At 42.1% G+C, this 13,780-nt stretch overlaps 1 protein-coding gene across 8 annotated transcripts in view; it reads left to right on the plus strand.

Moving 5' to 3' along the window:
* Nucleotides 1-13,780, plus strand: part of PLEKHA2 (pleckstrin homology domain containing A2) — an 83,105-nt gene that overhangs the window by 41,992 nt on the left and 27,333 nt on the right. For 6 of the 8 annotated variants that reach the window (XM_081269165.1, XM_081269166.1, XM_081269163.1 and 3 more), the window contains 2 exons: nucleotides 7,019-7,075; nucleotides 13,358-13,406. In XM_081269165.1, the coding sequence (XP_081125291.1) occupies nucleotides 7,019-7,075; nucleotides 13,358-13,406 (106 nt within the window). The remainder of the gene's footprint in view (nucleotides 1-7,018; nucleotides 7,076-13,357; nucleotides 13,407-13,780) is intronic. The other 2 variants (XM_081269167.1, XM_081269168.1) reach the window with 1 other exon arrangement.

Genomic DNA, 13,780 nt, shown 5'->3' on the forward strand with positions numbered 1-13,780 from the left:
GAACAGAGAGAGGCAGGGGAGGAGGGTGGAGCATCCCTTTGAGTGTGGGTGGAGGGGGTGAAGTAGTTGAAATCTGAACAGCCCTTATCTGTCATTACATGTGGGTTAGAGTCCAAATGGTTCCCCCAATCCTGCTTCATCACTCATAATTCAAGATAGGGCTCTGGAGGCCTTTGGGCTGTGGTTGGGGTGAGGAGAGTGAGTTATGCAAGAGTAACCCTGAGCCTTGGCACTTGCATCATGTAATTAGCCTTGCAGAGGGGGATAGGAGCTGCCATGTGCTGGGCTCTCTCTATGTATTTTCATAGTAATTCTCTCAACCACCCTATGACACAGGGCTTATTATCTCCATTTTATAGGAAAAGAAACTTGCCTCCAGTCATGGAGTGTTAATTTCACAGCTAGAAGTCCCAACAGCTCAAGCTTTTTAAATTACACCATGCTGCTTCTAGGGCATTGGTGTGGAAATGAGGAGGCTTAAACTTTAGGTCAAGCTCAGGCACCAATTTTGTGACCTTGGACAAATCCCCCCACTCACAAGTCACTCTCTTGGACTGCACAACAGTGTGGGGGTAGATGTGCAGACTCAGGCAGAGGCCTGTGTCTCTGTGTATCCCTGGAGCCTTCGGCCACAATGAAGCGATACAGACATGGGTCTGCTTCCGGCAGTCAAATTCTGGACGAACTCTGTCTTTGCTTGGAGTGGCTCATGGTCAGTGGCCGTGTCAGTCACTCCTTACTTTTGGGGAGCTGGTGACTGCTTTTTTGGACTCTGTTCTGGGTGTGACAAGACCTGTCTTTCTCTTTCTCACTCTCTTTTTTGTGGTACTAGGGATTTAACCCAGCCACATCCCCAGCCCTTTTTATTTTTTATTTTGAGACAGGGTCTCTCTAAGTTGGTGAGGCCAGCCTTGAGCTTGCGATCCTCATGTTGCAGCCTCCCCTGTCACTAGGATTACAGAAGTGTCTGGCTCCCAGTGTCTTTCAGTTTCCACATATGAAGGGAAACATTAACTAGTTGTCTTTCTGAGCCTGGCTTATTTCATTTAACATGATGACCTCCAGTTTCATTCATTTTCCTGCAGATGACATGATTTCATTTTACTGTGTGGCCGAATAATACTCCATTGTGTATATATACTACATTTTCTTCATACACTGGTTTGTCGATAGGCATGGAGACTGATTTCATAACTTGGCTATTGTGAATAGTGCTACAGTAAACATGGATATGCAGGTCTCTCTTTTATATGTTTATTTCATTTTCTTTGAGGATATACCCAGGAGTAGTATAGCTGGATCATATGGTAGTTCTAATTTCAGTCTTTGAGGAACCTCCCTTCTGTTTTCCATAGCGGCTATACTAATTTACATTTCTGCCAACAGTGTCTAAGGGTTCCTTTTAATTCACATCCTTGCCGTGTTTATTTTCTTTTTATAATAGCCATTCTGACCGGGGCAAGATGGACTCTCAGTTAAGCTTTGATTCATATTTCCATGATGGCTAAAGATTTTGAACATTTTCCAAATATTTATTGGGCATTTGTACTTTCCAGATCTAGTTCAGATCTTTTACTCATTTATTGGTTGGATTTTTTTTAAAATTTGTACCAGGGCTTGAACCCAGAGGCACTTTACCAATGAGCCACACCCCAGCCCTTTATATTTTTTTAGTTTTGGGACAAGGTCTTGCTAAATTGTTTGGGGCCTTGATAAGTTGCTGAGGCTGACCTTGATTTATGATCCTCCTACCTCAGCCTCCTGAGTTGAAGGGATTATAGCTATGGCCACCTGTTGTTAAGTTTTTAGAGTTCCTTATATATTCTAGATATTAATCCTCTGTTAGATGAATAGCTGGTAAAGATTTCCTCCCCTTCTGTAGGTTGACTCTTCATTCTGTTGATGGTTTCCTTTGCTGTGCAGAAGCTTTTTAGTTTGATCTAATCCCCTTTGTCAATTCTTGATTTTATTTCCTGAGCTATTGAAGTCCTGTTCAGGAAATTATTGCCTGTGCCAATGATCTTGAAGTGCTTCTTCTGTGTTTTCCTCTAGTAGTTTCAAAGTCTCAGGTCTTAGATTAAGATCTTTGATCCATTTTGAATTCTTACTTGTGTGGGATGAGAGATAGGGGCCTACTTTCAATCTTCTACACGTGGACATACAGTTCCTCAGCACCATTTGTTGTTTGTCTTTTCTCCAGTATATGTTTTTTGGCACTTTTGTCAAGAATCGCTTGGTTGTAGGTGTATGAGTTTATTTCTGGGTCCTCTGTTCTATTCTATTGGTCTCCGTGTCTGGTTTTAGGTTAATACCATGTTGTATTTGTTACTATGGCTCTCTAGTGGATTTTGAAATCAAGTACTAAGCATTGTACTTTTACTTAGGACAACCTTGGCTATTTGGGGTCTTTTGTGCTTTCATCAAATTTTACAATTTTTTTCCTAGTTCTGTGAAAAATGTCATTGGTATTTTGCTGAGGATTACACTGAATCTGTAGATTGCTTTTGGTAGTATGGCCCTTTTTTAAAAAAATATTTTTTAGTTGTAGTTGGACACAATAACTTTATTTTATGTATTTATTTTTATGTGGTGCTGAGGATCAAACCCAGTGCCTCCCATGTGCTAGGCGAGCGCTCTACCACTGAGCCCCAGCCCTAGCCCCAGCCCCAGCCCCAGTATGGCTCTTTTAACAATATTGATTCTTCCAATTCATGAACATGGGAAGTTTTCCCATTTTCTTGTATCTTCTAAAATTTCTTTTCCCAGTGCTTTATAAATTTTCATTGTAGAGGTCTTTCACCTCCTTGATTAGGCTTATTCATTGATATTTTATTTTTTGAGACTATTGTGAACAAGATTGTTTTCCTGATGTCTTAGTGACTTCATTATCAGTTTATAGTTTATACTGATTTTTATATGTTGATATTTGTATCCTCTTACTTGCCTGAATTTGTTGATTAGTTCTAAGAATCTTTGGTAGAATATTTGTTTTCTAGGCGTAGAATAAGATTATCTGTAAACAGGATTAATTTGACTTCCTCATTTTCTATTATTATTCCTTTTTATTTCTTTCTCTTATCTGATTGCACTGGTTAAAATTTCAAGTATTGCTGAGTGTGGTGGCACATTGCTATAATCCCAGTGACTGGGGTGGCTGAGGATTGCAAGTTCAAAGCCAGCCTCAGCAACTAAGTGAGGCACGTAGCAACTCAGTGAGACCCTGTCTCTTAATAAAATATTAAAAAGGGCTGGGGATTTTGGCTCAGTGGTTAAGCACTTGTAGGTTCAATCCTCAGTACAAAAATAAAAAAAATTCAAATATTATATTGAATAAGAGGGTGAGAGTGGACACCCTTGACTTGTTTCAGATTTTAGAAGAAATGCTTTCAGTTTTTCTGCATCCAGTACAATGTTGGCTATGGATTTGTCATGTATAGCCTTTATTATGTTGAGGTATGATCCTTCTATACCTAGTTGTGTTAGTCAGGGTTCTCTAGAGGAACAGAATCAACATGAAGTATGATTATAAAAAGGGGATTTATTAGATTGGCTTTCATGACCAGAAGCTGGATAATCCCCAGTGGCTGTCTACCGGCTGGAGAGCTGGAGGAAACAATAGCTGTGCAGTCCAAGATGCTGAAGCCTCAGAACAAGAGGAATCAGTGGTGCTACCCTAGTCCAAGACAAGAGGCTTCTGGAAACTCCCTGGAGAATCACTGGCAGAGTCTGCTTTGGAAGGAAGAAGAAGCAAAAGTCTGATATCCTCAGGCAATGGCAGCAGCAATCAAGAACCCATTCAAAAAGAATTGAGCTTGTGTTTGCTGCTGCTTCTTTGTTCTTCCAACTTTTATTCCATCCAAGTCACCATCTTATTGGACCTGTGCTGCCCACAGAGGGAGGGTCTGTCTCTGCTTCAGTTTGCTATCCCATGTGCCAATCGTTCCTAGACACACCCTCACTGACACACCCAGAAGCCCCCTAATCATCAGTATCTCTTCATCCAATCAAGTTGACAATTCAGATTAACCATTACACTAATTTATTCAGAGCTTTTATCATGAAATACTTTTTATCACCAACTCAAATCATAGTGTATGATTTTTTTAATTTGTTGTTAAATTCTGTTTGCAAATATTTTATTGAGGTTTTTTGCATCTGTTCATCAAGGATATTGTTCCATAGGCTTGTCTTTTTTTTTTTTTTTCATTAACAATTTTTTTTTAAAGAGAGAGAGAGGAGAGAGAGAGAGAGAGAATTTTAATATTTATTTTTTAGTTTTCGGCGGACATAACATCTTTGTCTGTATGTGGTGCTGAGGCCGCAGGCATGCCAGGTGAGCGCGCTACCACTTGAGCCACATCCCCAGCCCTCCATTAACAATTTTTACAATTTTATTTTTTCTACATTTTTATTGATGCATTATAGTTGTTCACACTGATGGGATTTATTGTTACATATTCATATATGTACACTGTTTCTCTTAACCCAGGTTTTCTTAAAAAAGAAAAAAGGCAGTTACTATGAAGACAGAAAAAAATATGTAAATGAAAGTGCAAATCAGATCACCCTCATTTTAAATGCTAATATGGTTACTCAAATGCAGCTCTTATTTAATTTGCAATGCTGGGGATTGAACCTAGGACTAGTGCTAGGTAAGCACTCTACCATTGCCTTACTCCTAGTCCCTCAAAGGCAGTTTTCAGACTTACTGCCTCATTTGCAAAAGGAGGGAGTTGGAGTACAGGGTCTTTTTTAGGTCTTTTACTAGGATTCGGGGGTTCTTTTTTTTTTTTCCAGTACCAGGATTGAACACAAGGCCACTTAACCACTGAGCCACATCTCCAGCCCTTTTTTAAAAAAAATATTTTATTTAGAGACAGAGTCTTGCTGAGTTGCTTAGGGCCTTGCTGTTTCTGAGGCTGGCTTTGAACTCTTAGATCCTCCTGCCTCAACTCCCAAGCTGCTAAAATTATATGTGCCACCACAACTGGCTAGGACTCTGGGATTCTTTTTTATTTTTTTATTTTTAGTTGTAGATGGACACAATACCTTCATTTTATTATTTATGTGGTGCTGAGGATTGAACCCAGTGCTCCACACATGTGAGGCAAGCGCTCTACCTCTGAGCCACAATCCCAGCACAGGATTCTGGGATTCTCAGAATACTTTTGTTGTTGCTATCCCTATCTATTTTATTGTGATAGGAAATTTTATACATTGAATTTGCTTCAAAGATGTATGTTAAGTCAGATAATTGGGGCTAGAAGGACTCTTCATTGTCATCTTAGGTATTTAGTAAAGCTGTCTCGTGGAACGATAGGTCATTTTGCTGTTAATCCTTAGGTAAATTTAATAAATTTCCTTGATCTAAGATTTACCTTCTTTTATTGCTTTGAGATAACCCCAGGTATTGGGGACTTCAAACGTGCTTCTTTGAGACCAATGGTAACAGTTTTCAAGGTCATTGGGAGCTCTAGATTCTCAGGTTCATGGGGGAGTGGGTTTTCCAAGATAACATATTAGATAGAAACTCCACAGCTATGATAGCTTGGTCAATGCCTTGGTATTAACCTGTAATCCCAGTGTTTATATTGCTTCATCCCTGACACTGGAGTAATTGGAAAGCCAATAAGGTTATGCCAAGGTGGAATGTATTGCCAGACATGGTGCCTGTGAGCTTCTTTCTGTTTTAATAGTATATGTAATTATTGTTTTTTGGTGTCCAGAGATCATTTCATTTGCTACTCATAGCAGTCCTGTGAAGGAGGCTAATTTCTATATTGTGTGAGTTTGTAAGCTCTGTATGTATTATGGAAAGATTTTTAAATACCCAAAACAGGACAAAGTCAATGAAGTCAGATCAGTTAGGGTTGAAAAAAACCATACTAGCTAACATTTGTTAAGAGTATTCTATGTAACAGGGACAATTCCAAGCACTCTTTTTTTAAAAATATTTATTTTTTAGTTGTAGTTGGACACAATATCTTTATTTTAATGTGCTGAGGATGGAACCCAGGGCCTCGCACGTGCTAGGCAAGCCCTAGGCAAGCTCTGTACCACTGAGCCACAACCCCAGCTCCAAGCACTCTTAAATATTATTTATTAACTTACCCTTACAACTGTCTTTTAACATAAGTACTACAGGTGAAGTATTCTTAATCTGAAAATTCAAAAATCCAAAATGTTTTGAAATATGAAACTTTTCAATGCTATTATGATGCCACAACTGGAAAATCTTACACCTGACCTCATGTGATGGGTTTGTGGTCAAAATGCAGGTGGATTAAAAACATTGTATAGCTGGGAGTGGTGGCATGCCTATAATCCCAGTGGCTTGGGAGGCAAGAGAATTGTGAGTTCAAAGCCAGCCTCAGCAACTTAATGAGGCCCTAGGCAACTCAGCAAGACCCTGTCTCTAAATCAAATATAAAAAAGGGCTAGGGATATGGCTCAGTGGTTAAGTACCCCTGGGTTCAATCCCCAGTAACCCCCCCTAAAAAAGTATAAAATTACCTTCAGACTACGTGTATAATGTATATGTGAAACATAAATGAAATTTCCTGTTTAGATTCGGGTCCATTGCCAGGATTTCTCATTGTATGTGCAAATATTTCAGAACCTGAGAAAAATCTGAAATTCAAATGTTTCTTGTCCTAGGCATTTTAGATAACTTGTATTATAGTCATTATTTTTACATAAGGGAAAACTGAGGCTCAGTGGTTAAAGAACTTTAGAGTCAAATGGTAGAGCAGACTTTTAACCATTGTCTTGGAATAACTCACTATAATAAGTGAGGTGAGAGTTTCCTGATGGAAAAATGATAATGGAATTATTATCCAGGAATTAATATCCTTGTTTTACAGGCAAGGAAAGGGAACTGAAGAAATGTTGGGAGAGTTGCCCAAGGTTTTGAGGCCAGAAAGTGACAAACTGAAATGGCTTCTTGATGTTGTCTTTTGGTGCTGGGTTCGCTGCCTCACATGGCTCCTTCTTAAAATGAACAACATGTGTCTTTCAGAACCTGGCAGTTGGCGCAGGGGCTGTTGGATCTTTGCAGCTGACGTACATCTCGAAGGTAATGTTGACCTGGAGCTCTGGGAATTTCATATTCTCTAAGGAGGTTTGGTATCTAAATAAGAGGAAGTGTTATATATCCTTGGGGCTTTATCATTTGGGGACATTCCAGAGGCATTAAAATGTCCCCTTTGCCCTTAGATTGCCTATGGAAGATTTGCTTCTGACGGGTGGGTGTGGTGGTGGTTCCTAAGTTCCTGGAAGGCAGGCCCACAGCCTCTTCCTCCTTGGACACATCAGTCCCAACTTTCTATCACTGTGATAAAATCCCTAGACAATCAAATTTTGAAGAGAAAAGGTTTATTTTGTTTCACAGTTTTAGAGTTTTCAGTCCATGGTCTGTTGGCCCTGTTGCTTTGGAGTATGTGGAGAGGGGCACATCAAGATGAAAGTATATGGCAGTGCAAAGAAAAAGAGTTTGGGGTCCCATGATCCCCTTCAAGAGCATGTCCTCAAATCACTTAAAGACCTCCTCATGGGCTTTACCTCCTAAAGGCCTCATCACCTCCCACTAGCTTCAAGCTATGGGTCTTCAAGGGATGGTCTAGATCCATATGGTAGTGGTCCATAATGCTCTTACCTCCTCCAAAAGGGGTGTGTGCGGGTGGTAGCTGAACTAGGGGGTATTAGTAGGATCAACTTTTTTTTTTAATTAACTGGGACAAAAAGTAACATAAACCCCTAAGTCCAGTAATTTTAAAGGGTTCTCTCAATGGGTATGTTAAAGAGTAGTAAGCAAGAAAGATCTGGGTCCTCACTAAAATCTTACCCATCACCTGGACAGTATGCCTGTGGAGGGAAGGTCAATAATGTCAGAGAAGGCACTCCTAGGTGCCAGGAGCACACACAGCCATATAACTGGCAGGCCATCCCCAAGTCCCGTAGTCCAGTTTACGTAAAGGGGCAAGAGCAGCCCGTCTTCTGGGCTGAGACCTGGCTGTGGGGGCTGGTTAAGATGCCCAGTGTAACTGCTGAATTCAGCTGCTTTTAGCAGCCCCTCCCTAGGGCAGGCACCACTGCTGACCCATGATGCAGCAATGATAAAAAGGCAGGGGGCGGGGGACTTAGAACCTCCCCAGAAAGAGGAACTCTTTGTACACTGAGAAGAGCCAGGTGGCACTCAGCCAGCTCCAAGGCTCCGGAAGTTCTGCTCTCCGTACACACCCCTCACTTCAGGCTTTCTGGGGGCTGCTGCTTCCTTGACCACACTCTCCCACCCTTAGGGTCTTAGGATGGGAAAAGGGAAGTCCCTGAGCTGAGTGGCCACCAACTCCTTCTGGTAACATGTTTGGATGCCTTGAGGTCAGCTTCCATCTCAGTTGCTCCGGAAGGGAATCTGGAGGTGCCCCAGGCTCAGGGAGGAGCAGCCATCTTTAGCTGAAGGGGCAGGCTGACCTTATGCCTGCAGCGGCCAGGCAGAGTCTGGCAGATACAGCTCAGTGAAAACCCAGAAGATCATTAAAAAAAAAAAAAAAAAAAAAAAAAAAAAAAAACCCAGAAGATGCTCTGAGTGGATTAGAGGGAGGAGATAATGGCCTCAGGGGAAGGGGGAAGGGCCTTTAAAAGTATAGCTTTGCTAGCGCAGCTGCGGGCAATTTGTGCTTGCCTTGTGGTTAGAAATGTGGCTGCCTCCCCATGCCAGACCTGGGCCTGCCTTCCCTCCCCTCTCTTGTCCTCCTCTTGCTGTGAGCTCATTAGGTCATTTCTCCAGAAGGAGAATTAAGAGGGGAGGGAGCAGAGAACCTTGTAAAAAATGAAAACTGAAACTCTCTTCTGTTTAAGAGGGTTTGGAAAAACTTTTTTTTTTTTTTTTTGTGAGAGTGAATTTAATCTCCTGCTGAATCATGATTTATAAATGCAGCTCAGATTCAGACGAGGGTTTTTTAGTATTCTCTTCTTTGGAGGCTGCCTCATTTAGAAAGGATGACCTGACTTTTAGCCCTTCCTGAGACAGGCAGGCCTGCCTGGGCCTTTTGCAAACCCACAGCTGCTACTGGGTCAGGTTACAGAGAACTGAGAGCCTTTAACTCCTGCCTGACCCAATGCCAGAAAGCAGGGGTTTTCCGAGAGAAACAGCCTTGGGTGCTGGCGTCCAGTTTGGTGTTCCAGGTTGTCGTTAACCCTGAGGTATTCCCTCCTAGGGTTAAAACATACGCCCACAATGTCAGAGGCCTGGTTTGCCTTGTGTATACGGGGGTATTTCTGTAGGGGTCTTCTGAAGGCTAGAGTTGGGAAGATAGGGACTGGCATGTAGTCCTTTAGGCGGCAATTCAGAGATGAAAGGGCCAGATATGATGTCATCCAGGGGACCCACAGCAGCAGAGCCAGTTTTTGGCCACACTAGAAAACAATTGAAACTGGTCTTTGATACCACCTACTTTACCTCTTTGCTTTATGGCCCTTCTCTTCCATTCTAACCATCTTTTCATAGCCAGCCCTACTGTCCCACGCCTAGTCTGGTCCTATTTTGTCAGGGCTTGGTCTCTGTTACCTATCAGGGAGAGCTTCCTCAAGACACTGCTGATTCTTGACTTTTCTATTTCTTTATTTTTGTTTAGGTGTGGGTCATGGGTTCTTTTGAGAGTTTGATCGAAGTATAGAGTCGTTTTGCAGTTAAATGTATATATGTATGTACAAACCCTGACTTTGCCTAAGACTGGTCCATAGACCCAAACTTAAAACCCTTCTGGTTATCCATATAGGGAGTTGCCTCTTCTCTTGCTCTTATTGCTATTTCAATAAGATCATTCCAGGTCCCAGGGCAGAGCCAAGCAGCACTCCAGGATCTGGTTTGGCTGTTGCTACTCCTGCCAGAGGGGCCCCAGCTCCACTTCCCGCCAAGGGAAGACAGGGTGGGGCCGGCTCTAGCAGTGCCCTGCTGCTGCTGCTGCTGTGGAGCTAACCGCCTCTGGTCTGTGTTTGATCTGATAAGATCAAGTTCCTGAGTCTTTTTTTTTTGAGCTGTGGAGCAACCCTATCTGCTTCACTTAGTAGGTGACCCATGCCCACTCTCCTCCACAAGTCTCTGGTCTCTTTTCATTGCTGGGTGTTTATAGGACCTGCCAGTCAACCTCAGTGGTGCAGGGACTAAACTGTGGCCACCTCAGGTGGGAGGATGTTTGCACTTAGATGCCCTCACTTGAAGCCGGACTATCAGATGTCCTTGCCCACTTGCAGCCGCGCTGCTTCATGCAGGTCCTCTCCTCCTTCCCCAGGTCCGAAGTCAGTACAGTAGCCTGGCATGATCACCAACAGGCAGTGGCATGTAGGAAGGGATCACACCTCCTGGTGGCAGAATGTCAAGAGGGTCACAGCCATATTTCCAAACTAAATGAAACTTCTTCCTTGGTCTTTCTGGGGCACACAGAAACAGGTAGATAGGGTTTCATTTTTTCCTCTTGCTGTTCTGTGATTTGAAGGGGACTAGTATTTATAGTCTAGCTTTACTTCTTGGGAAGTTGATCAGGATGTTGAGAATGTTCACCCTTGAACTAATAGAACCGATCCTATTAGTTCAGGGATGAGTTGCTTTGCTGGGTAATCCCTGTGTGGCACAGTATAAAGTATATGTGTGCACTCCCATGTACCCCCTGACTGCAGATTGGAGAAGGATAGAAAAACAAGCAAAAAGCCACACACACTCTTTGGGTCCTTCACTTCCCACATTAAGCACAGGGGTAGGGTTCTCACAGTGGAGGCTGCTACTGAGTTGTTTAAACAGACCATTTGTAATCCAGGCAGGGTGAAGTTAGTCGAGGGTGCTCTGTAGTCAATGATAAATATGAGCGTCTCAGAGAAAAGGCCATTTTCTGAATAAACCAGAGTGGGTCTCTGGGTGCCAGACTTCAGTGCCATTCTTAAGCTGGATAAGTGGGCACTGAGGCCAAGACAGCTCTATATGGTCAGGATTATATAGAAATGAAGTGCAGACAAGCAGATCATGGGCAAGAGTATGTGTGGGAACATGGGTGCTGAGTGACAGTAAGAAAATGAGTCCTGCAAATCAGTATAAGACACACAAACAGGGTGACTCTGTCCACTGTGGAAAACAAGATAGAATGGGGCCAGGGCTGTGAGTTTATAGGGTGCCAGTATCCTGTGTGTTAACCTGTGAATTGTGCAGACATGAGTGATTTGGGTAATCTGTGTCTAAACTCAGGATATATGGGCTTTTCCTTTGTTTATGTCTTCATGTTTTTCAGACTTTTCTTAGGCCCTATGGCTTCCACCTCACATCATGTTAAATATACAAAAATACACCCACTTCCTCATTAAATAGTATGGATACACATACATGCACATTCCCTGTCTCTTGCCTTGTAATGCCCTGTGCCACCTTGGGACTCTTATGAACAAGAAGACCTTCACCAGTTGTGGCCCCTCAGCTTGCACTTCTAAAACCATGAGCCAAAATAAACCTCTTTCCTTTATGATTAAAAAAAATGTGTGTATACATGCAAGATTTTAGCTACAAAATATTAGAAAGAGTGCACTTTGCTTTGGCATGATTTGGCTGTAACACACATAATTTATAATCAGCTCCAATTTCTGGACAGTCGTCTTGCAAAAGTACAAGGATTTTTGTGAACTAAGATAATTTCAGCTCCAAATTATTTTCAGATGTAATGAAAAAATTCTGCATGCTTAATTGAAAACTTGAAGTTGAATTAAGGTGACTTCTTGTATTTAGTTAAATAGTTATCAGTGAGGTTGGTATAGTGTTATACAGGCATTTTATTACCACCTTTGTTTTGTATGTTGGAAGCCAGGTATTTTTTTCAGGTCACCATGCAGTTTTGCTCACGGACTTTCAGCATTTTGCCCATAGTTTCAAGTGTGGCACTGTTGTGATAAGCAGTGGGTTTTTAAAGGAAATGAGATATCAGAAACTATAAATAGTTCCTCCCTGAATGAGCACGTTCTGTGTGACAGGATAGGTAAGTGCCTTACCTGCACTATCATATTGAATCCTCACGTCAGCCCTATGAGAACATGATATGAAATGGAGGTCACACAGTTGAGACATCTGTGATTTGAGACACTGTCTCAAATCCAAAGCCCAGGCTGTACTTACTGCCTGTCCTTCTTTTGACCTTTTATAGGGTTCTGTCATAGTTCCCATTTGAGTATTTGAGAAAATATTAATTTTAGTCAAGGAATTTGAGCAGGTCTATAAGAAAAAACTTACGATCAAGAGCAAGAACCTAGAGACTGGTGGGTCCGTTATTATTAGACCTTAGCAGTTATGAACCTTAATTTTGACTCAAGACTTCAGCTCCTTCCTGCCCTGTCTGTTAAAGCAGGAATCGCCCCTGGAGCCCTCAGGTGAGAACCAGAAAACTGGCCTGAGGTTGGAAGGGTACTGAGGGAATAGTATGCCTGGAAGGATAATGACAGTATGTGGACAGGTCTCCTGGAAAAGTGACTGCCTCTTTAGAGATTCCAGGTATAGTGGTGGAGGCCCGCTCCAGTGAGGTTCAACCAGTCACAAGGATTGTCTATGTGGTCATATGATGGAATATGAGTTGTGTGAACTTGAGTGATGTGGGTTTACATATGTAGATCCTCGGGAATGTACATGCAAGAGGTAGCATTGCGAAAGCTAAGAAATAAAGCAACAGGAGGTAGAAAGATACTTCCACTTTCTCATTCTCACCCCTTGAATACCTCAGTAGGATCTTGACTCCTCAGCCCCTCTCTGGGTTCATGGACAGTACTTATTTTCGTGGTCAGGGTAGATAGTAAGGCCATTGGTCAGTGTGCCCAAATGCAGTGAGTGTCAGGCTGCTTCCCCTTTCTGAGTGCTCTGATTAAAATCTATGCATCTGTGGCAAGAACCCCTTCGTTTTGGAGACTATTTAAGAAGGGGAGTTGGTGGTTGAAAGAGGAACGGAATCCTGCTGGTGTGCATGGGACCAGGCCTGTCTTATGGGCTAAAAACAATCTTGTCAGGTCCCAGTGATTTTTAAACATGTTTTTACAAAGACAAAAAATTAACACAGATAAAAAGATAGCAGATAACAGACGAACACAGATAAAAAGATTAACACAGATAAAAAGATCTCAGTGAGGTGGGGATTCTATCAGGGAGGAGCACACAGAGGGCTTCTAAGAAACAGGACTGATAATGCCTGTTTCTTAATGGAGGTAATAAGTGCAGGATTCTCAATGGTTATTTCTTAAAATGTATACATATGTACAGTGTATTCTTTTTAATCTGTGGACAGTTTTCAACCCTGTTAGAAACAACATTCACATTTCTTTTATTTTTTATTTGATGTAGGTGAGCGTAGCTACCCCAAAGCAGAAACCAAAAACTTCATTTTGCTTTGGTAAGTACTGAGCCAGGGATGGGTTTCTTAACACTTGTCTAGGAACTTCCTCTTTTGCATGGCGACAGTCCTGTGATCTCATGTGAACTATACCATATGTATGTGAGTGACTTAAATCACGGTGATGTTCCTGGGTGTCAAGTGATATCACCGTCTTTGGCCTTGCTGCAAAGATTGCTAATAACATAAGGACAGACCTGCCAGGACCAGTAACATTTTTTGTTTACTTGGGTGCAAAATATCTAGCACAAGTTTATGGAAATTTTTGTTTTAGAGTAGAGTAATTGTGTGCTCAAGGAAGGTGGAGACTCTCCAGAATGGGGATGAGAGGAGGGAGAACTCTGTTGATGGTCTCAGTGTTGCCAAATGAGGCT

The sequence above is a fragment of the Spermophilus citellus genome (assembly GCF_964194105.1).
Source record: "Spermophilus citellus genome assembly, chromosome: 16".
Taxonomy (NCBI): domain Eukaryota; kingdom Metazoa; phylum Chordata; class Mammalia; order Rodentia; family Sciuridae; genus Spermophilus; species Spermophilus citellus.